The sequence below is a fragment of the Salvelinus fontinalis genome, chromosome 5 (genome assembly GCF_029448725.1).
Source record: "Salvelinus fontinalis isolate EN_2023a chromosome 5, ASM2944872v1, whole genome shotgun sequence".
Lineage (NCBI taxonomy): Eukaryota > Metazoa > Chordata > Actinopteri > Salmoniformes > Salmonidae > Salvelinus > Salvelinus fontinalis.
Window position 1 is genome coordinate 17974978 of NC_074669.1, and position 25519 is coordinate 18000496.

The 25519-nt window shown below is 39.7% G+C and overlaps 1 protein-coding gene across 1 annotated transcript in view; it reads left to right on the forward strand.

The window, feature by feature from the left end:
* The window catches only part of LOC129855245 (ephrin type-B receptor 1-like), a 176483-nt gene that overhangs the window by 106550 nt on the left and 44414 nt on the right, over positions 1–25519 (forward strand). Inside the window, exons 6-8 of the mRNA XM_055922679.1 lie at positions 13461–13585; positions 22532–22694; positions 24885–24993. Coding sequence (XP_055778654.1) covers positions 13461–13585; positions 22532–22694; positions 24885–24993 — 397 coding nt within the window. The remainder of the gene's footprint in view (positions 1–13460; positions 13586–22531; positions 22695–24884; positions 24994–25519) is intronic.

Genomic DNA, 25519 nt, shown 5'->3' on the forward strand with positions numbered 1-25519 from the left:
ACTGCCCATGAATTACTCAACAGCAGTAAGTAGAAAGCCCGACTGATTTCACAAAACATTATTTTAAATGTTTTATTTATTTGGGGTCGGATCCTGTGGTCCGTATTGACCCCGTGCTGGGTCTGGATCCGTCGGGATCTGTGGTCTGCCAGTTGAGCATGGCTGTTTTAACACATATTTTCCATACCTATAGTAATCTTCTGAGATTCCCCACTGCAAGTGAGTCATAGCTCCAAAACAAGTAATTCACTTAGAAATGTCCTTGTTTTTGAAAGAAAAGCACATTTGTTGTCGATTAAAATAACATAAAATTGATCAGAAATAGAGTGTTAATGGTGTACATGACTGATATTTAATGGAATATGTAAATAGTCGTACAGAGGGCAATTATCAGAATTTGTTCTTAACTGACTTGCCTAGTTAAATAAAGGTTAAATAAAAAATAAATAAATAAATAAATAATCAGCAACCATCACTCCTGTGTTCCAATGGCAAGTTGTGTTAGCTAATCCAAGTTTATCATTTTAAAAGGCTAATTGATCATTAGAAAACCCTTTTGCAATTATGTTAGCACAGCTGAAAATTGTTGTGTTGATTAAAGAAGCAATAAAACTGTCCTTCTTTAGACTAGTTGAGTATCTGGACATCAGCATTTGTAGGATCAAATACAGGCTAAAAATGGCCAGAAACAAAGAACTTTCTTCTGAAACTCATCAGTCTTTTCTTGTTCTGAGGAATGAAGGCTATTCCATGTGAGAAATTGCCAAGAAACTGAAGATCTCGTACAACGCTGTGTACTACTCCCTTCACAGAACATCGCAAACTGGCTTTAACGGAATAGAAAGAGGAGTGGGAGACCCCGGTGCACAACTGAGCAAGAGGACAAGTACATTTGAGTGTCTAGTTTGAGAAACAGACAAGTGCTCAACTGGCAGCATCATTAAATAGTACCAACAAAACACCAGAAAATCCTTTTGCAATTCAATAGGACCCGAAATACACCAGTCTCAAACTCAACAGTGAAGAGGCGACACCAGGATGCTGGCCTTCTAGGCAGAGTTCCTCTGTCCAGTGTCTGTGTTCTTTTGCCCATCTTAATCTTTTATTTTTATTGGCCAGTCTGAGATATGGCTTTTTCTTTGCCTAGAAGGTCAGCATCCCGGAGTCACCTCTTCACTGTTGACTTTGAGACTGCTGTATTTCGGGTCCTATTGAATTGCAAAAGGATTTTCTAATGATCAATTAGCCTTTTAAAATGATAGACTTGGATTAGCTAACACAACGTGCTATTGGAACCCAGAAGTGATGGTTGATGATAATGGGCCTCTGTACGCCTATGTAGATATTCAATAAAAAATCAGCCATTTCCAGCTACAATAGTGATTTACAACATTAACAAGGTCTACACTGTATTTCTGATCAGTTTGTTGTTATTTTAATGGGCAAAAAATGTGCTTTTCTTTCAAAAACAATGACATTTCTAAGTGACCCCAAACTTTTGAACGGTAGTGTACATGGAATATGTTGGTACCTACAATAACACTACTAGAGCCTAGCCAAACATGTCATGTATCAATGGTGGAATGTGTAAGAGGTATGTTACCGGTGTAGCTACATCTGCTGGAACAGTGCCTTGACTAGGAGTTTAGAAATGTATCCTTACTGGCTTTTACATATATAGTAGATTAAATATAGTTAGCTAGGACAGGTTTTGAAATATAACCTGGACTCAGGGGTAGATGACGTTTAACACAGTAAAAGGAAATCTGGGACACTCAAATGTTACGAATTACAATTCGTATGATATGTTACGAGTTACAATTTGTATGTTATGTTACGAATTGCAATTCGTACAATATGTTATGAATTTGCAATAGATATGATATATTACACATTTCAATTTCTTGGGGCTAATGTTAGCTAGGTGGCTGACGTTAGGCTTAGGGTTAAGTTTACGTGTTAAGGTTAGGGTTAGGGGAAAGGTTAGCTTACATGCTAAGTAGTTACAAAATATTTAATAAGTAGTAAGCAGTTGCTAATTACCTAAAATGCTAATTGTAATGAGATTCAAACACGCAACTTTTGGGTTGCTAGACGTTCGCGTTATACACCCACACATCCACACTGACCAACCTCCTTTCTTTTTTGCCTTAAGTAATCATCTGTTTTATGTAAATATACCAAACATAACATATCATACTCAGTTAAATAGATTTACTATGTTACGTCTAGTCTATGAGACCAGGCTGTGAAATGATGAGATTGAGAACATTGGTTTGTAGAAACAGGACTCAAGCAGAAATGAGAACGTAAATGGCCTTTATTACCTAGTAGAGCTAATAGTCCCCATCATCTTGCTTGACAGGGTAATTGCTTGACTTGACAGCTGGATATAGATAAAGAAAGAAAGAAATAGATACACCAAATAGCCAATGCCAATGTCTTTTGTAAAAACGGCTGCAGTAGTAATGAGTAGGTAAGAAAAATGGTCTGTGACATTGTATTATTGTCAGGTAATTGTGCCATTTCTGCTGTCTCTGAGAAGCCTTTTATGTCATGGCTGTGTAAGGAATTATCTGTCATGTTGGGAATAGAAGGAGGAGTTGAGAAGCAGTAGAGTTGATGGATGTTGAACTAGAGTTACCTTAAACTGTGAATGAGTTGGTTCTATTGAAATGGTCCGTTTGGAGGAGACTGGTTGGAATAGTGTCACTTTCTGAGGTTCAGAGTAAAGGAATTCTCTGTTGAGGAGAGAATTAGTTGTGGTTCAGTAAGGGACCATTAGACCTTATTCAGGCTGGAGTGACCGAGCTGACAGGAACTCTGATAGATGCTCTTCTCCTCTCCTCTTGAACACATTGTGGTTTGTTTTATCATGCATACCTGATTTACCACCAACCGAAGACCAGCTTATATCTTGGAACTTTTCAGTTGAATGTAAAATGTAATAGTACACATGCTTTTACCGTTGCCTTTTACAGTTTCTACATTCTCTAATGTAGGGAGTAATGTCTGCGAAAGTCTGCAAGAGAGTGTCATTCCATAAATTCAAACAAAGGTGCAGATTGAATGGCATGAAATTAATCTTGTAACATGGGCAATGTTTTAACATTTACAATCCGAGGCCCCACTTACTCTTCCAGAACTGTTTCAGGCAGTTCAAACAGAGTAACTGACAGTAGCAGGCCTGGATGATAGAAGCTCACAGAGAACTGTGCCAAACCCGCTACTCTGGCACGACTTTGGGACCCCAAACTCTTCCTACACTGGCATAGAGTTAATGTGGCGGGTGCTGGTGCTCATTGAAGGCTTCTCTCCAGCCCAGCAAAATGTGTGCTCATGGGAACACTTCTTACAGTACACACACTCCTCTCAGGGAAATGTAAAACGTGTCTACTGTTCCATGGGTAGGAGATGTCTGGTCAAAAGTTGCATTAGTCTACATAAAGGGATCCATGTTAACTTAAGCCTCTCATAAAGACCACTAAACCGTGTGTCAATTTGTAGAGAGAGATTTTTTTCTTTGTTCCATCAGTGGGATCTTAGAGTATTTGAATTCATCAGACAGACTCTTGAATTCCCAAGCTGAAAATCTGTCATACTGCTCTCATAAACTGTACTAATCATTGAACAGCTTCAGATGGTTACTCATAGACGCTCTGCTTCCTACAGCAGTAAGACTGCATTTCAATTTCTCATGGAATATATATTTCCTGGCATTTTGAATCTACGAGGATTCAAGAATCACTGCATCAGCTAATCCCATCCTCCATGTCACCAGGATTCTGCAGTCAGAGGTCTGTCCTTCCTTACCAAAGCTCATTCACCCATGACACCATTAGATGAGACAGGAAAGGCTTGCAATGACTGTATTATTTGGCACCATATACAAATAAGTAAACACCTCAGAAAAATACAGAATAAAATCAAGGTATAAGAGTAGCTACAGTAGCCACTGGCAGTTAGCTATATTTAATATCTTATCACAGAAAGCCATGCTCTTGTGTTCTGGTCCGTTTGTCTCCTGTGTCCTATCGGGACATTTGGAAATTGCATCTGAACCAACATCTTGTAAATAAGAAAAAAAGAAACAGATGGAAATATTCCCCTAGGCAGTAGACGTTCGGACGAATAACTCTGTGAGATAACAGGCTATGTCTGGCTATCAGGAGGACTGTCTGTCTCTGTGTGAGGGATCCCTGATGCTCAACACTTCCTGCGCCTGAGCAGAGGCATTATCTAGAGCTATAAAACATTCACAGAGACCGGGAGAAAGAGAGTGAGAGAGAGTGAAAAAAGAGAAACAACAATGTGTACAGAAAGAAAAGACAGATAAATGAAACAAATTGTAGTAAGACCGAAAACAAATTATGTACACTTAACAAATAAAATTACACAACAGGCAACAATTTGAAAGATTTTCTGTGTTACAGTTCAAATCAGTCAATTGAAACACATTCATTATGCCCTAATCTATGGATTTCACATGACTGTGTATTGAGATATGCATCTGTTGGTCACACTGTAGATACCTTCACACAGTTGCCTCATGCAGCACAACACATCTCCTTCGCATAGAGTTGACCAGGCTGTATATTGTGGCCTGTATAATGTTGTCCCGGGAATATTGGCGGGAACTGGAACAAGCTGTCGTACGATCCAGAGCATCCCAAACATGCTCAGTGGGTGACATGTCTGGTGAGTATGCCGGCCATTTTCATCTTCCAGGAATTGGGTACATATCATCGATTTTCCCACTGAAGATGGTTACGACACCGAACTGCGGTCAGGTCAAGACCCCGGTAAGGATGACGAGCACACAGATGAGCTTCCCTGAGACGGTTTCTGACAGTTTGTGCAGAAATTCTTCAGTTGTGCAATCCCACAGTTTCATCAGCAGCCGGGTGGCTGGTCTCAGACTATCCCGCAGGTGAAGAAGCCAGATGTGGAGGTTCTGGGCTGGCGTGGTTACACTTGGTGTGTGGTTGTGAGGCTAGTTGAACGTATTGCCAAATTATCGAAAATAACGTTGGAGGTAGTTTATGGTAGAGAAATTAACATTAAATTATCGGGCAACAGATCTGGTTGGCATTCCTGCAGTCAGCATGCCAGTTGCACACTCCCTCCAAAGTTAAGACATCTGTGCCATTATGTTGTGTGACAAAACAGCATATTTTTGTGGCCTTTTATTGTCCCCAGCATAAGGTGCACTTGTGTAATGATCATGCTGTTTAATCAGCTTCTTGATATGCCACACCTGTCAGGTGGATGGATTATCTTGGCAAACGAGAAATGATCACTAACAGGGATGTAAACAAATGTGTGCATAACATTTGAGAGAAATAAGCTTTTTGTGCATATGGGCAATTTCTGTAATCTTTTATTTCAGCTCATGAAACTTGCGACCAACACTTTACATGTTGCGTTTATATTTTTGTTCATTGTAATTTTGATCCAAATTGGTAAAGGAAGCCAGCGACATGTTGTCCCACTCCGTAATGAGACTTTCCTATTGATGTAGATTACCTGATAAAAAGGTAACATAGTTTTGTCTGATATACAGTATGTGATGAACTATCTTTGTACCTTTCCTCCAACAAGCTCTGCCTTATTATTTTGGGAAGCAGTCTTGGGATATGGGGAAGTAGGATTCCCCTGGTAATGCCTGGGGACTGCTGCTTCGTCCTTTAGGTCTCCGGTGGGATATTCTTACCTTGTGAGAATTGAGGGTTCTCAGAGGATTGGAACTCTTGACAGTTTTACCGCCCTTATCTTGCTTGTTCAAATTCTCCTCTACACATTTTCCTCCTTGTAAATCCACACACATCTTGGAGACATAAAAAGAGCAACACGCTGAGGCAGGCCTTTGAGAGCACTGCTGGTTTACCTTGGCCAATAAAAATGGATTGGCTACATGAAGCCCAATAATTCAAAAAATGATTATGAAGACATCAATGTCTCTCTAGTAACTTGTCATTATACAAATTATATCCTGATATTCAGGGGGAGGGGGTCTCTATTTTTTTCACTCCACCACAACAGAAAATCCCCTCAAAATATTCCCTCTTCCGTCGCACCGGGCGAATCAAGCTCATCTACACTTTTGCATGGCTCATGGAGATGCAGAAACAAGAGACCACATAGATGTAGTTCTTTTAATGCAAATCTGGGAATATTTGGCTAAGCAAACATTCAGGAGAATGTAAGCAGTTACAAAGGAAGCTTTCAAAACTGGAGTGAAGAAGCAGTAAATACTGTATGTTGAATGAGTATGAGCTGTCATCCGTGAGCAATTAGGGTACTTCGGCTGTCCCCATTGCAGAAGCCTTTTTGGACCCAGTTAGAACCCATTTTGGTTCCAGGTAGAACCCTTTTGTGTTCCATGTAGAACACTCTGTGCAAAGGGTTCTACATGGGAGAAAAGGGTTATACCTAGAACCAAAAAGGGTTCTTCAAAGGGTTCTCCTATGGGGACAGCTGAAGAACTCTTTTTGGTTCTAGATAGCACCTTTTTTTCTTAGTGTAGGTCTATAACATGAGCATGGAGAGCTACAGTACACAAGTTTGCCAAAATAGTTTATTTATTTCAGTCTAAAAGTTACTCTCTTTACTTACTTTTGTAGCTCTCCATCAGAAACTCACTTTTTGTGAACAATTGACTTCCTCTCTCGGCCCAAGTTTAGCTGGAACTGAGCCCGACAGAATTTTACCAAATGTGATTTGTTGAAGATATGACACATTGGCTGCAAAAATATCAGATGTCACAACGATTGTTTAACATCCCGAGATTACATCAATATGACATAAATCTTATCATAAGTCCAACGTGACTGCAAAAGGTTGGGTTGAAATGCAATCTATAGCAATTCTGATCAGATTAATGGGAAGGCTACGTGGCCAATGGGCTTTTTTTTGTAAATAAGTCGGCATACCTGAAAATGTTCTGAAATACGGGACTGTTCCGGGAAAAAAACACAATGTTCATCATAATGAACTTCGAATACCGTAACCCCGTCAGCCGACACAATTTTATACACATGAACACACACACACACACACACACACACACACACACACACACACACACACACACACACACACACACACACACACACACACACACACACACACACACACACACACACACACACACACACAGGCATCAGATGAGCACATCAACTTCAATAGAGTAAAATGACAATGCATCAACAATACTCACATTTTCCTTATTTAGAGTGCCCCCCCCAACGTGACTTTTGTTGTCTTTAAGGGAGCTTATGTCTCATTCGGGGGAGCTGAGCTCGATCTGGATCCCCCATAGTTCGCACCCTGCCTTATTCAGTGTAATTGTTTATAGAGATTATGGAATCTCTTTTTTGACAGTGGCAACATGTTATCGACAGTTTCAGCATGAGAATCACACAAAAAAACATGCATTGTGATGGAGTCACGCATGATTCACCAAATGATATTTTGAAAGAGGAAGTAAAGTACTTTAAGAATATATTTTCGTTTCAGGCTCCTCCATCTCCACTAACTGAAACTAGTTGTATGGATTTTTTCCCTAATAATAATGTAAAATTAACATCTGTACAGAAAGACTCATGTGAAGGCCTAATTACAGCGGAGGAACTACTTGATGCAATTGGGGCCTTTAAGGATGGGAAAACTCCAGGACTGGATGGCATACCAGTGGAAGTATACAAACATTTTTTTGATATACTCAAAGAACCATTATTAGCTTGTTTTAACCACTCCTATATAAATGATAGATTATCAGACACGCAACAAGAAGGTGTGATATCATTATTACTGAAACAGGACCCAAGTGGTATATATAAAGATCCAGTCCATTTAAAAAATTGGAGACCTCTTACAAGTCAGTGTTGTGACACAAAAATCCTAGCAAAATGCTTGGCGCATAGAATAAAAAAAGTTTTGTCAGATATTATTCATCCTAATCAGACAGGTTTTTTACATGGACGATACATTGGAGATAATATAAGGCAAGTACTGGAAACAATGGAACACTATGAAATATCGGGGACACCAGGCCTGGTTTTCATAGCTGATTTTGAAAAGGCCTTTGATAAAGTACGACTGGAGTTTATATATAAATGCCTAGAATATTTCAATTTTGGGGAATCTCTTATAAAATGGGTAAAAATTATGTATAGTAACCCTAGGTGTAAAATAGTAAATAATGGCTACATCTCAGAAAGTTTTAAACTATCTAGAGGAGTAAAACAAGGTTGTCCACTATCGGCATATCTATTTATTATTGCCATCGAAATGTTAGCTGTTAAAATTAGATCAAACATTAATATTAAGGGATTAGAAATCCAGGGCCTAAAAACTAAGGTGTCATTGTACGCTGATGATTCATGTTTTCTTTTAAAACCACAACTAGAATCTCTCCACGGCCTCTTAGAGGATCTAGATACATTTGCTATCCTCTCTGGATTAAAACCAAATTATGATAAATGTACCATATTACGTATTGGATCACTAAAAAATACACATTTTACATTGCCATGTAGTTTACCAATTAAATGGTCTGACGGTGATGTGGACATACTCGGTATACAAATCCCAAAAGAAAGAAATGATCTCACTCCAATAAATTTTTATAGAAAGTTAGCAAAAATAGATAAGATCTTGCTACCATGGAAAGGAAAATACCTGTCTATTTGTGGGAAAATCACCCTGATTTAACTCTTTAATCATACCACAGTTTACCTATTTGCTTATGGTTTTGCCTACACCTAGTGACCTGCTTTTTAAATGATCCTGTTTGGGCTGCAAGCCCGAATTCGGTACGACAATGACAACAGCTGCAGGGCAGTGAAATTCAAAATCTATTTTTTAAAAATATTTAACTTTTACACATTAACAAGTCCAATACAGCATTTGAAAGATAAACATCTTGTCAATCCAGCCAACATGTCCGATTTTTTAAATGTTTTACAGAGAAAACACCACATATATTTATGTTAGCTCACCACCAAATACAAAAGTGGACAGACACGTATGGATATGATTATGAAGTATGAATTATCATTGAAGTAGCATGCACAAGCCAACCGAAATAAACTAAAACCAACCTAAAGAGCCCAGAAAAAAATACCTCAGATGACAGTCATATAACATGTTACACAATATATCTATGTTTTGTTCATAAAAAGTGCATATTTTAGCTATAAATCAGTTTTACATTGATGCTACCCAAAAATGCTAACACATAGCTAGAGTCTGAATCCAGACGGGAGTACCCAGAGAAAATACATACACCAACGTCGGCTACTAATTACACCTCATAAAACATTTCAGAAAAACATATGGTGGATAACTAATGAAAGACAGATATCGTGTGAATAAAGCCAACATTTCCGATTTTTGAAGTGTTTTACAGCGAAAACACAATATATCGTTATATTAGCTAACAACATAAGCTAGCATAAGGCAGCATTGATTCTAGTCAAGCGCTAGCCTAGCACAGTTAGCAGAGTTAGCATACAACAGTTCGACAGATATATGAAAAAGCATCCCAAATTGGGTCTTATCTTTCTTGATATTCCATCAGAATGTTGTAACGGGGTCCAATGTCCAGTAGAGTCTTTAGTTGGGTTCCAGAACGAATTATTTCCCTCTTTGGTTAGCAGGCACGATAGCATTGCGGCGCTACACAGCGTTTCTTCAAAAAATTCTTCCGTCGTTTCACATCTAAAGTCCAGAATAAATTGCAATAATATAATTAAAGTATATTGAAAAAACATACTTTAGGATGATTTTGTGACATGTATCAAATAATATCGTAGTCACACATCATATTCACCGTTATCTACCTTGTTCCAGAAGCCGAGACCAAATTATCCTTCGCGCCCGGAATTTTTTTTTAACTGCGCAGGTCTCACAAGAAGGTGTGTTATTCAGTCCATGGACGAGATATTCGACTCCTTTCAATTCTCACTTCCGCATTACAGCCTGACGAACGCCTGTGACGTGTCCCTATGGTCCTAAGTCAAAGGGCCTTTTATAGAGAAGGTCTTAAAGAGACACATCGCATTTTGGAAAACTCAATTCGGCTGGGAAAATGGCTGTAAAAATATTTCTGTTCGACTTAGAGAAACAATTCAAACCTTTTTAGAAACTACAGACTGTTATCTATCCAACAGTAGTAAATATATGCATATTGGAAAATAAAAAGTTTCTTAGGAGGCCGTTTGAAAATGTGCACACATTTTCCAGTTTTTTCAATATTCAGCTTGCAGCCCAAACAGGTTATATGAACAAAAAATATTAAATTTTATTTGGAACGGCAAGCCAGATCAAATTAAAAGGGCCTATTTATATAACGAATATGAATTCGGAGGGCAGAAATTATTAAATATTAAAGCATTAGACCTCTCACTAAAGGCATCAGTCATACAAAAGTTATACTTAAATCCAAACTGGTTCTCTAGTAGATTGGTACGAATGTCTCATCCTATGTTTAAGAAGGGCCTTTTTCCCTTTATTCAGATTACACCTGCTCACTTTCGGTTGCTTGAAAAGGAAATAATCTCCAAAATATCTTTATTTTTTAAACAAGCCTTAGAAAGTTGGTTGCAATTTCAGTTTAATCCACCTGAAAGGACGGAACAAATAGTACAACAAATTTTGTGGTTAAATTCAAATGTAGTAATTGATAAAAAAACTGTATTTATTGAAGAAATGTTTAAAAAAGGAATAATTTTTGCGAATGATATCATAAATAGGACTGGTGGAGTTATGTCACACATGCAGCTAACACAGACATATGGAAATGTCTGCTCTACCCAAAATTACAACCAATTAATTGCAGCATTACCACAAAAATGGAAGAGGCAGGTGGAAGGGGATAAAAGTAAGGAACTTGCATGTCGGCCTTATATTAAAGAACATAAATGGTTAAAGAAAAGTGTGATAAATAAAAACATATACCAATTTCATTTAAGGACCAAAAAACTTACAGCTGTGCCATATAAATTGCAAAATAGTTGGGAAGAGATTTTCGATGTACCCATTCCATGGCACATGGTTTATGAATTGATACGCAAAACAACGCCGGATTCAAAACTTCGAATTTTTCAATTTAAATTATTGTACAAAATTCTTGCAACTGATAGAATGTTATATATATGGGGGATACAATCTTCCCAGCTCTGTAGATTCTGCTGTGAGGAGGCAGAGTCATTAGACCATTTATTTTGGTATTGTCCGCATGTAGCTCGTTTTTGGTCACAGGTCCAGGAATGGTTGAAGAATTGCAACATTTGCGTAGAACTAACGCTACAGATAGCAATACTGGGGGATCTGAAAAGCCATAGTCAATCAATCAATAATATAATAATTATTTTAGCAAAAATGTTTATTTTTAATTTACAATCCGTGGAAGCTATGAGAATGGGAAGATTCAAATCTTTTGTGAAGCATCACAGCACAGTTGAAAAATATATGGCAAATAAAAATCCGAAATGGATGATGTTGGAAGATAGATGGGAAAGGTTGAGTGGAGCTGAAGGGTGGGGCTAATAACAAGATAAACAATGTAGGGCATACGGGATCTGTGAAATGTGTATAGGTGCGGGGCTATTGAGAAATAGCACAGTTACAAGTGGAAATCAAACTGGATGGACAACAGAAATAGAGGAAGGACTAAGAACAAACAAGAGAGAACTATTATAAAGCAGACTGTGTCTGTAAAATGTGTATAAGATGTATAAATTGAAGGTAAAAACAGAAATGTTTATCAGTTTACTCCAATTGGGGGATCGGTGGTAGGGTTTGCGGGGAATAATAATAAAGGTATACTCTTTAAAAAAAGTATGTATGTCTATGTAGGTATGTGTATGTATATATGTGTATATGCATGCATACGTGAATGGATATATATATTTACCCAAAAAAATATTGGGGATTGGAAATGATGCAGACAATTACATTGGAAGCAACATTCTTTCCGCAATATTAAGCTGATCCACCCCCCAAAAAAAAAACATAAAAAAACAAAAAACAAAAAAAAACAAAAAAAACATGCATTGTAATTAATAGCAGCAAACGATTAATTTTCACGGCTTGCCAGGGGAGATCAAGGCAGTTAAACAGCAGTCGAGAGAGCAAGAACCCAGATGCATGTGGAAGAAATGTCAGATGGCTTCTTTGAGTTTTTATGGCTATTACTCAGACAGCCAATCATTCAGACCTGAGCATGAAGTCTAGTCTAGCGTACCAGATTTATTTTCTTAGAGAACTGAGTGTTTTTTCTCCCTCCTCTCTGATTTGGCTCCTAATTCACTCAGCCTAGTGCCAGCTGAAGTCTGTGACAACAGACAAGAGAGGCGAGGGAAGAGACACACACACATATACAGTATATATAGAATTACTTGTCAAATATAGTTTGGCCTCTTTCGTTCACCGCTCAACATAAATCCTATGACTTTGGCCTGTGTGCTCGCTTTATTCCAATCCACTTACCAATCCAGGATATTCCAATCCATTTAGCTAGACTTTCACTCCCTAAAATCTAGCCAATTTCATATCTCATAGTCCAAAAATGAAATCTTCTAATTAAAGGAAGTAAAAAATGAATTGAATGAAATAGGCTGCTTGAATTGAATTGGCTGCTGCCTCACCCCTAGCCAACCTCGGCGTAATTCATAATGCGGCGCAAAGCTGGAGCAGCAGTGCATGAAAGAGAGAGCCAGAGAGCATCCTCTCGCTGACTGACGACTATCCCCACGCTTCTATCAGCCAGAGAAGCAGTGTACAGACAGCCGCCTAACAGTACTAACATTCCTCCTGCTGCTGCTGCTGCAGTAAGGTGGCTCAGTCACATTGAACTGCTGGGCAGTAAGACAAACATATACTAACAGATACACCATTAAGTAATAATGTGTCTGTGATATTGGCTCTGAGGGTAATGTCCAACACTCCTCCTCTCTCCATCCCTGGTGCAGGGCTTGCTGATGTGCCCTTCATCCCCCCCCTGGGTTACGATGATGGGTTGGTGGAGATGGTGGCCTGGGGCATTGGAGTGGTAGCAGAGAGCAACTTTATTGCTCTCTGAAAGGGGCAAATAAGACTGAAAATCAAATGTGCTATAAAGTGAGCTCAGTTCAATGCCATATCATTTTTGTAATATAAATACTATGACCAAGGATACCTCAGTCCTGCTCAAAGGAATGGTATGAAGACATCATACATCTGTAGTGTTTCGTAAGAGATTTGAAAGCCATTCAATGAAATGTGACTCTTCAGTCAAGCATATGTTTTCTTCCTATCAAGGAAAACACAATTCAAAGCTTCATACAGTTTCAGCACAGAATACCTTTATTTCACAACATTGATGAAACATGTACAGTGGGACTGTTCCTATACTAAAGAGTGCTAAGGACGTATCCAGACAGTTAACCTTACCACATGTTTGTCTGTTCCCTCAGCTCCCTCCATGGTTCCCATCATGCACCAGGTTAGCTCCACCATGAAGAGCTTCACGTTGTCATGGCCACAGCCGGAGCAGCCCAATGGAATCATCCTGGACTATGAACTGAGGTACTACGAGAAGGTAAGACAGTATTTTCAAGTTCAATGTTTGTAATAAGAACTAGATTACACGAGCAGATCATGATTGTCTACCATGGGCATCTCCCTTACTTTCAATGGAAAGACACCCAGAATGTTGTCTCTGATGAGTGAATATTCTGGGCTGGTATTGGTCTACCAAGCTTGTTGGGAATATTAGCCTTTATTCCTTTATTTATCCTTTTCCCCATCAGACTCAATATTCTTGTGCCATTATACTTGACACGTTTGGTGTAATTTGATTCTACCCTCTGATGTTTGAGTCATTCCCCCGGTTGCCTTGGAAAGCGTGTGCCTGAGATTGCCTTAGCAACCTTGATAATTGTCCATTAATTGCGTTTAACTGGCGTCTGCTTTAGATGAGCACAGAGCATTGGGTTGCTAGGATACTGCAGTTCTTGGACCTGATTTGTGTGAAAGGTGTTCTCTTAGGCTGGATCCTTCCGCTAGCCCTGTCTAACCCGTGGCTCCTCCACACAGCCTATTCTCCCCTGAGTAGAGGCAGCACACACGGCCTCTCAGCTCTATATCATTAGGTAGTAAACATGCAGCTTCCCCTATGCTTAGAGAGGGCTGCCCTGTATTCTCTCTCTGGTCTTATATCGACTCCATCGCCCTAGTCTCGCTCTGGTTCTCTCCGCTTCCTCTATAGCTCCCTACTCCCTCTTGGTCTTTCTCTCACTCTGTTTCTCCATCGTTGTGTCCATCCCTTTTCATTTTCCCTCTGTACCTGCTGCAGCTCTACAGTCTTCTGTCAGTATCCTTCTCTGGCTCTCTTATTTTCCTCTCTGGTATAGTATGGTCATACCTATGGAGTTCATGGATAGTGTGTTTTTTTTATTGAAAAGGCTGTGTTTACAGTCCTGTCCACCCATAAAGCCTGAAGTTACTGTAATATTGTCTATCATCCAGCATAACACTGTTAAATGTGCTCTTTCAGAGAGTTTGGTCAAAACCCTCTATGTTCTCTGACGACTTCGTTGTTGTCTTGGCATTCTGTGAAAGGCTGTTATTAATAAGCACTTTATGTGTCCAGTTCTGAGAGCACGAGAAGAGGGAGGCTAGCAAAACTCTAGCTGCCCTATTTAAACCGGCTAAGTTGCGTCAAAGACAACTAGCAATTTTAGCATTTTTACTTTTAATGGACAGGACCACAATTGTTTTCATCTGTCTGCCTTTGTCTGTGGGGCGGTAGGTAGTCTAGTGGTTAGAATGTTGGATTAGTAACTGAAAGGTTGCAAGATCGAATCCCTGAGCTGACAAGGTAAAAATCTGTTGTTCTGCCCCTGAACAGGGCACTTAACCCACTGTTCCTAGGCTGTCATTGAAAATAAGAATTTGTTCTTAACTGACTTGCCTAGTTGAAAAAATTAAAATAAATGTGTGTGTCTCTCCCCATCCGCTAAGCTATCTAGAGCTTTGGCAGTTTCTGTGTTTCTCTTCTGTCCTGAGACAGTAGTAATATTTCAGCATAGAGACACACCTTTTTAATCATAGCAGAAGTCTGAGTGAAAATCACAGGTTTAGGATGAGGTGGTTTCATTTCAAGACTCCCACAATGTTTCCAAAGGCACAACATAGTGCTGAACACAATAATTTCCTCAGGGATAAAATAGTAATATTGTCAAGATATGGATAGGGATATTTGCCTGGACCGCAGTCATATTGCAAAGTAGAGTTGAAGAGAAAACCTGAAACTTCTGCTGGTTTCATTGAAACTCTCAGAAAGATGGCTCCACACACGTAACACTGGGATTCAGGTGCTCCTGGCTTGGAAGGAGAATAATCAATTCTGCTATTACCCCAGGACCAGGTTAGACTCCCCCACAGAGAAGAATGGAGAGAAATCTGGATCAAATTGCATGGATACTGGTCTGAAAGCTTTGTTGTACTTCCATTCTCTTTTATCTACCCGCCTAATATGATAGCTTTATCACCTCTGTCTGGGCAAAAGGAAAATGGGTCACAACTAAAAGTGAAGCCTTTTAAGTTTTGATCCCATGAAGTCATTGAAGAAGCCCACTCTAGCTCGCATGATGCTGTGTGGAGTATTAGACATCTTTGATCTTCACTAAAAAACAACAGCCCTGGAATAGGGATCATACCTGGTGAAATAGATAATTGTGTATGGAGGGCCAGCGTAACATGCTGAGTCCTGTCCTGCCATTCCCTTCCTAATTTCACCACCCCCCGTCCAGTGTTTCTGTGTTTTAAATGCCAGTCGCCAGCTGCACTCGCCAGAGAATGTCTGGAGCCTTGGGGGTGGTTTAGATTGGGGATCGGGCCTGGATTGCAACGATTGACCAGTGAAAGCAGAGATAAGGTCATCTCTTTTCTACCAAAGGTTTTTCTCTCTCTTCTCTTCCTCTTATTCTTTTTCTTGCTCTTTTTAGACTGTACAGACAATGAAGAAGCGGTTGGTTTCCCGATGGGACAGCACACTGATAATGTCAGCACTCCCTGTCACAATATCCCATTATGTAGGAGAAGAGTCCTACCCCAAGTAATGCTCCAGTACAAACTCCATTCTCTGCCTGTGGCATTCTCTGCCTGTTTGAGGAGAATTTCCTTTCCTAGCCTGTGCTGAGGTAGTGGACGCCATCTTGGCCTTCTTGCTGAGCATCAAAGCTGTTGTGATGATAAGCGGTGAGAATATTGACGTGAAGGCAAGGTGCATTCTGCTATTGAAAGTGAAATGGCAAGGCAACAAGGCATATTCATCCGTTGGCTTTGACTGAAGTGCCACAGAACACCGCAGGGCTGAACACTGCAAGGCTGTTGAGAGTTCAGTTCACAGTCCGCCTCCGCAGTCTCTCCACCCCTCCCAAATCTTTAAAGAGGCCAGTCCAGGCGAGGATAAGGCCATGGGTAGGGTGGGTTGGAGCTTCAGAGGGATGGGATTGGGATGGTGGTGCAATCAGGCATTTCTGGGGAAGAGAGATAAGTGGCCTGAGGCATTTAAGGAAAGCCAGGCATTATTCAAAGGCCGCCCTATCTAATTCTGCGCTGGACCTTGTCAGTTAGGCAGTGCATTGCTATATTCTTAGAAAAAAGGGTTCCAAAGAGTTATTCGGCTGTCCGCATAGGATAACCTTTTGGTTTCAAGTAGAACCTTTTTGGGTTCAAAACCAAAAGGATTCTACCTGGAACCAAAAATGGTTCTTCAAAAGGTTCTCTTATGGGGACAGCCGAAGAACTCTTTTAGGTTCTAGATAGCACCTTTTTTTCTAAGAGTGTACAGATGTAGGATCTTAATTTAAGCCAGTTTGCTACAGCAGGAAAATGATCCTGCAGCAACAGGGAATGTAAATTGTTATGTGGATTATAATTAATGGATTTAAAAAAAACTTCTTCTTAATAGGGGGCGCTGTTTTCACTTTGGGAAAAAATTGTGCCCAAATTAAACGGCCTCGTACTCTGTTCTAGATCATACAATATGCATATTATTATTACCATTGGATAAAACACTCTGAAGTTCCTAAAACTGTTTGAATTATATCTGTGAGTAAAACAGAACTCATTTGGCAGCAAACTTCCAAACAGGAAGTGAAAATTCTGAAAATGGGGCTCTGTGTCAGGGCCTGCCTATTCAACTGGCTTATATTTATGGATCTGTATGCACTTCATACGCCTTCCACTAGATGTCAACAGGCAGTAGAATGTTGAATGGGGTGTCTAGCTTGATCTGAGACCGAATGAGAGCTTTTGGAGTGACAGGTCCGCTCTTATGTCAGTATTCAACTGTGCACCAGGGAATGCATCTGTGCATCTTCTGTGCATCTTCTGAAATGCGTTAAGTATACACGACGAAATGCTCCGGCTCTGATTTTATTAGATACATATGAGAAAAACATCCAAAAGTAGGATTTTCAACCAAGTTTGACCAGTTTATTCGACGTTTATTGGGAATTTTGGAATTTTTCGGTCAGTGCGCAAAGATTTCTTGGACATGTGCCCTCCACATGGCTAGCCAAAGTTGCTAATTCGACAGAAGAAATGGACATTCTAAAACAAAACAACGATTTATTCTGGAACTAGGACTCCTTGTACAACATTCTGATGGAAGATCATCAAAAGTAAGAGAATATTTATGATGTTATTTTGTATTTTTGTGGTTTGTGTTGGCTCCAACAAGGCGGAGAATATGTGAGCGCTGTCTCACAATATTGCATGCTGTATGTTGTACTAAAGTTATTTTTTTAAATCTAACCCAGCGGTTGCATTAACTTCTTGCAACTATAGGGGGTGCTGTTTCGCATTAGCATAATTTTCTCTACAGATTAAACTGCCTAGTACTCAATTCTTGCTCGTACAATATGCATATTATTGTTATTATTGGATAGAAAACACTCTCTAGTTTCTATAGCCGTTTGAATTATGTCTCTGAGTGGAACAGAACTCATTCTACAGCACTTTTCCTCCCAGTGAGTGAGTTTTCAGAACTCTTGGCCTCTGGTTCCAGATCAGTTTTAAGGCCACTGTAGATCCTATGAGGATACAAACACTGCCCACGCCTTCCTCTAGATGTCAGTAAGTGGTGACAATTTGAATGGAGTCGATTGCGCAATCATGGGCTCTATAAATGACCAAATACCGGAAGTAGCGTTCCTTTGGACTCTGCGCTCAACGCAAGAAGGATATCTGACTGGCCTTTTTCCAAGCCTTGGTTTAGCCAGTAATATAGCGTCGGTCATCTTTTTACTCGTTATAGGTGTTAGAAACATCATAAGGTAGTTAATTTAAACCGTTTTATAGCTATTTATATCCGTTTATTGCGATTTTGAGGCATTGCTTTGTAATACAATTTGAAGCTCCGGGCACGTTTCGGGGTCCCGGTCGTACGTTAGTGGGCATTTCGACGGACAAGTGGACATCTTTCCACCAAAAGAAGATTAGACCCAAGAAAGGATTCATTGCCCAAGATTCTGATGGGAGAACAGCTCATAGTAAGAACAATTTATGATGATAAATCGTGTTTCTGTCGAAAAATGTTAAACGCTTATGCCGCCATTTTGCTTGCTATAGCTTCGCTTGGCGCAACCTGTATTGAAAAGTAAGGATAATTTAAAAAATGTAATTCCGCGATTGTATTAAGATTTAAATTGTCTATCAATCGCTGTCCACCCTGTATTTTTTAGTCAAGTTTATGAGTATTTATGTATAAGACTAGATCACTGTCTAATATGGTGCACGACATTTTCTGACCAGCTGAGCTACTTTTGTCATTGTCTAACCATGATTTTGGTGGCTAAATATGCACATTTTCGAACAAACTCTATATGTATGTTGTAATATGATGTTACAGGAGTGTCATCTGAAGAATTCTGAGAAGGTTAGTGAAAAAATTTATATATTTTGGCGATGATAACGATATCGCTCTCTTTGGCTTGAATCAGTGCTCGGGTAACGTTTGCATATGTGGTATGCTAATATAACGATTTATTGTGTTTTCGCCGTAAAACACTTAGAAAATCTGAAATGTTGTCTGAATTCACAAGATCTGTGTCTTTCCATTGCTATGTGCTGTGTATTTTTAAGAAATGTTTTATGATGAGAAAATTGGTAATACAAGTTGCTCTCTGTAGTAATTCTAGGAGCTTTGGTGAGATTTGTGATGGTGGCTGCAATGGCAAACTATGATTTATACCTGAAATATGCACATTTTTCTAACAAAACCTATCCTATACCATAAATATGTTATCAGACTGTCATCTGATGAGGTTTTTTCTTGGTTAGTGGCTATCAATATCTTAGTTTAGCCGAATTGGTGATAGCTACTGGTGTTGAGAGAAAATGGTGGACAAAGAAAAATGGTGATTTTTGCTAACGTGTTTAGCTAATAGATTTACATATTGTGTCTTCCCTGTAAAACATTTTAAAAATCTGAAATGGTGGCTTTATTCACAGGATCTGTATCTTTCATTAGGTGTCTTGGACTTGTGATTTAATGATATTTAGATGCTACTATTTAATTGTGACGCTATGCTAGCGATGCTAATCAGTGTGGGGGGGGGGGGGGGGGGGGGGGTGCTCCCGGACCCGGAGTAGAGGCTCGTGAAAGGTTAAGAACCAGTGTATCTTTCATTTGCTGTACAACATGTATTTTAGTAAAGTTTATGATGAGTTCTTTGGTTAGATTACGTGACTGTCCAAAATATCTCCAGACAATTTGGTGCATCATGGCTACATATTCACAATGTAAAACCAGGATTTGTACCTCTAAATATGCACATTTTCGAACAAAACATAAATGTATTGTATAACATGATGTTATAAGACTGTCATCTGATGAAGTTGTTCAAGGTTAGTGATTAATTATATTTCTATTTGTGGGTTTTGTGAAAGCTACCTTTGCGGTGAATAAATGGCGTTGTGTGTTTGGCTATTGTGGTGAGCTAATATAAATATATATTGTGTTTTCGCTGTAAAACATTTAAAAAATTGGAAATGATGGCTGGATTCACAAGATGTTTATCTTTCATTTGATGTATTGTACTTGTGATTTCATGAAATTATATTATATGATATCCCTGTCGCGTTAGGCTAGGCTATGCTAGTCAGCTTTTTTGATGAGGAGGATCCCGGATCCGGGAGGGTGACTCTTTATTAAGGAGTTGATAGATTTTCCGTTAGGGTAAATCAAGTCTGACATTTTAAAGTGGAAATGTCAAACTTTAAAAGCCTTTTAAAACTTTAAATACACTACAAGTTTGCACTTCCTGTTGTGCAGATAAATTCTCAGCAACAATATAGTGATGAAATTATGATCCTACATCTGTAAGGAGCAGCTATATTTCAGGGTTTCAGTTGCATCTCATTTCGGCTCAGTGTTTTTCTTCTGAAAGAGAAAGGTCAGAGCCTCCATTAGCGGAGGAGAGCTCTCCCTTCCTGCCTGTGTCTCTGTGGGTCAGCTGTGTCTGTGTGTTTGCTGTGTATGCACACACTTTTCCTGTTATAAAGTTCCACTATGGAATAGATACTGAAAGTAGCAGGCAAAATTTGTCAAGTTTTTATGTACACCAGCAGACCTAGCCTGAAATACAAATACCAAGTCACATTCTCACTAAACACTTACTAAACACATGCTAAACAATGAACATGTTTTTTTAATTAGCTGTTTTTTGATTTTGTTATACTCTTGTGAATTCTATTTGTTTTACTAGATTGTTTGTAGTTTTTCATGGTGTCTGTCTGTAATTGTGCAATGACTTGGTGCTGCCTATCTTGGCCAGGACGCTCTTGAAAAAGAGATTTCAAATCTCAATGAGCCCTTCCCGGTTAAATAAAGGTTATAGAAGAGAAGAATGTACATACCACAGGAGGCTGCTGAGGGGACAGATCCCAGTGATGGCTGCAATGGAGTAAATGAAATGGTATTAACCACATGGACAGCGTGTGTTTGATACCATTCCATTTATTCCATTCCAGCCATTACTTTGAGCCCTTCCTCCCCAATTAAGGTGCCACCGGCCGCCGGTGGTATATACACTCAGGTGTACAGTACACAAAGAGATGTATGCTCTCCAAATCTCACACAAGCTATTTGTCCTATATCCCTTCATTCTGGTCGTAGGCTAACCTGGACACGTCTCAGTGTTTTTCCACCTCCTGCGCCTGTTTGCTCTCATCCCTCCACCGAGGGAAGAGTCTGTGGAGATAGACAGACAGAGAGAGATGAAAGCAAACAGAGAAAGAAAAAGCAAATGCCATGCGCTCTCTGAGCACACACAATGCCAGTAAAAGGTGGGCTGTGATGAGCCAGTGATCTGAAAGGAGATAAGTGTGTGTTAACTCCGGGTGATGATTGATGATGAATACCTCTATGCATGGATTCTAAATCCAGGATCAGTTACCAATATTCTGCAGCATGATAGAGGAAAAATCTAATGTGGGGATGTTGTGTGGAACCCTTTTTTTTCTCTCAACACCTCCCACGTATTGATCCTTGTCCCTATTTCTGGTTTTATGTGGCCCAATTAAAATATTTAACAAATGACATACTTTGTTCATGTGAAAAGCCTTATTCCCATTGGCCTAATCCAAGCCCCTCTATGGCTATATAAAGAGTGCAACAGTGGAGGCCGATGTGGAAATCCACCATCCATTATAATCTTACACACAAACCTAAAGAGGAAAAGGGACCAAGGAAATGTTGTTATCTAAGTCCACAGGTTATTATGTCCTGTATGAAATGGAAATGTTGTTATCTAAGTCCACAGGTTATTATGTACTGTATGAAATGGAAATGTTGTTATCTAAGTCCACAGGTTATTATGTACTGTATGAAATGGAAATGTTGTTATCTAAGTCCACAGGTTATTATGTACTGTATGAAATGGAAATGTTGTTATCTAAATCCACAGGTTATTATGTACTGTATGAAATGGAAATGTTGTTATCTAAGTCCACAGGTTATTATGTACTGTATGAAATGGAAATGTTGTTATCTAAGTCCACAGGTTATTATGTACTGTATGAAATGGAAATGTTATCTAAGTCCACAGGTTATTATGTACTGTATGAAATGGAAATGTTGTTATCTAAATCCACAGGTTATTATGTACTGTATGAAATGGAAATGTTGTTATCTAAATCCACAGGTTATTATGTACTGTATGAAATGGAAATGTTGTTATCTAAGTCCACAGGTTATTATGTACTGTATGAAATGGAAATGTTATCTAAGTCCACAGGTTATTATGTACTGTATGAAATGGAAATGTTGTTATCTAAATCCACAGGTTATTATGTACTGTATGAAATGTTGTTATCTAAGTCCACAGGTTATTATGTCCTGTATGAAATGGGATGATGGGTTGACTCGAGGTGTGTTACTCCACCGCCTGAAGGCTTCAGGACCTGTGTGATGAGCAAATGTAATATTATCTATCTCGTTCTCCTCTTTTCCATCTCTCCCTGTCTGTTCCAGGACCACACTGAGTTGAATTCGACCATGGTGCGCAGCCAGACCAACACTGCCCGTGTGGAGGGCCTGAGGCCAGGCATCATGTACATGGTACAGGTCCGTGCCAGGACGGTGGCAGGCTTCGGCAAATACAGCAGCAAGCAGTTCTTCCAAACCCTGACAGATGGTAGGTTCTGTGTGTTTGTGTTTGTGTGTTTGTGTGTGTGTGTATGTGTGTGTGTGTGTGTGTGTGTGTGTGTGTGTGTGTGTGTGTGTGTGTGTGTGTGTGTGTGTGTGTGTGTGTGTGTGTGTGTGTGTCCATGGGTGACATGTGGGTCTTTGTGTCTGTGGACTTGGTGTGGGAGGTTGAATATAGTATAGTAATAAATTCAAACATTTCCCAGCTAACTGGGTATTACTGCAATACAGATATGTCGATGCAGAGCAGATGGTGAATATATTTCCAGAAACACATATTCCCTTGATATTAGGATTTATTTGTAACATTCAGTACATATTCCAAAACTATCCTGCGTCCGGATTAAAGTCTTTCCTACTGAAAAAGAGCGCCACCTACTGGTGGTGGACTCCGATAAAGGTGCCGCTTTAGATATAGTTGCAACTGTCCGCCATCTTAGGTTGCATAACAATATAAAGAACAACAATGGCCGGCGGCCATCTTAAGGCCTATGGTTGGAATGGCTATCAGATAGTTGCATACAAGCTTACAGTACAACCAGACATAAAGTGCCCTATCCCAGTACAGTGCACGTACAGTACATAGGTCAGTGATGCACTAACACTAGCGTGTGTTGGGAGAGTCTAGGGCTGCAAGAGAATTGGTCCATGGGTTGTTGCCCAGGGCAGAGGTTTATGCTCCTCACTGCCAATGCTTGCTGAAGACTGAGACTTGTCCTGGTCCCACCTGCCTATTGGACAGACTTTTTATTTAACCTTTATTTAATTAGGCAAGTCAGTTTAAGAACAAATTCTTACTTACAATGATGGCCTAGGAACAGTGGGTGAACTTCCTTGTTCAGGGGCAGAACGACAGGTTTTTAAGTTGTCAGCTCAGGGATTCAATCTATCAACCTTTCGGTTACTGGCACAACGCTCTAACCACTAGGCTACCTGCCACCACAGATGACCTGAGGAGATGCAGGTGGGCAGGGTCAAAGGTCACTGTGTGTGGCATGTAACTGGAGAGCTCCAGGGGTGCAAACACAGTAGCCCGTAAACGATGGGAATAGGTAGGCTACTTGTTTCAAGAGATAGAGAAGGCTGTGAGTTACTGTTCAGGAGAGGAACTGTAAGGGTTTTCTACCCCTACCATCTGACTACTTCCATTTGTTTGAGGAAATGGCACACTTGAGGTGTTAGCCATAGTGAGTGGCACAGCTGCATAATGTAGTGTAGGAAAACAGCCAACAGAGAGTTCCTGCCTGCTCACAGTGTGGAGTAGCTTATTAACAGGGATCTTTAGCAGCAGTGCCTGCGGAAGACTTGGGGTTGCAGCAGCATCCGTTTCCCCCCAAATAGTTGAGTCATCAATCTTCGAAAAGTTTTCCGGTCATGGTCAGAGACAACAACCCAATAAAAAGTTAACAAAAATAAGACTTTTATGCAAATTCTGCACCCACAAAATATTATACAACTATAATCCATATCAGGGTTCTCCCCAGGTTGGTACTGCTGAGTACGGCCATGGGAGAGATCCCGTTGCGTGGCGGTGCCCTTTTGAACTCAGAGGTTTTTGTGTTTTTTAACACATGTAATCCCCATTTCCTGCAATCTAGAGCATGAATGATAACAAATAAAGTTAAAACATGTTTTTCTTTTAATGATATATTATTTTTTACATAGTGGCACAGCCGTCCACAAGGTGACGCAGCACCACTCTTACATTCTTTGGGGAGAACCCTGCATATGATATCAGCAGAATATGAAAAGTGATGCTGTTCATTCAAAACACAATATGCATCGACATATGAATGAATATAGATCAATACTGGAGAATGTATGTTTCAGTTGGAATTGACAGAACAGCTACACATCCTTTTAAATCCGATCCATAGATATGAATGTTTCTATTTACTTCTCAACTCTCCCTCTGACACGTAATACAACATTTGTGATGAGATTAGCAGGCGTTCTTCTGACTCCTATTGAGTGTGTTAGGGGATTAGCTGTGTCAGGAAGCAACGTGTCAACTCTGAGAGACTGTCTGTACAGATACTAACCCACACGTCCGTGTATTCCCCACAGTCACACAGAGCTAGTAAAGGCTTCTCTTTCCTCTCTTCTCCTCTCCCTTATCTGTTATGTCACCCTCAACTTTCTCTCTCGCTTTCTCTGTCTGTCTGTGTGTGGTGTACAGATGAGTATAAATCAGAGCTAAGGGAGCAGCTGCCTCTGATTGCAGGCTCAGCGGCTGCAGGAGTGGTCTTCCTGGTGTCCTTGGTGGCCATCTCCATCGTCTGCAGCAGGTAACAAGCATTTACAGATGTAGGATTTTGATTTGACCAGTATTGTTGTAACAAAATCATCCTGCAACAACAGGATTTGAATGTTTATATTAGTCCACAATGTTGCTTGATCGGTGGTTAGGCTATTAACTGTGCAAAAGTAGGCTACATGAAAAGTGCAACACTGTTAATATAACCATGTGTTAGTGCAGGTTTTCAGTGAATTCATGTAAATCAAAAAGCTCTTCTGCATTTCCTGCCACACAGGAAAATTCTCAGCAACAAAAGTGATCAAATGAAGATGCTACGACTATAGTCACTGTTCATACCTGGTGTTTACAAGGGATATGTTCAACCATTACTGTATGCATCTCATGTATTAAATGTTTAAAGATATAATCCTTAGTTAATACATCCAATTTTGGATATATATATTAATGATATTGACTCTTGAAGAACAAGAGTCAATATCAATATCGTGTCCCGTCAGAACCCAAAATAGAAGCTTGTTTTACTCCAATCTTTGTAAACCATGTAAATGTAAACA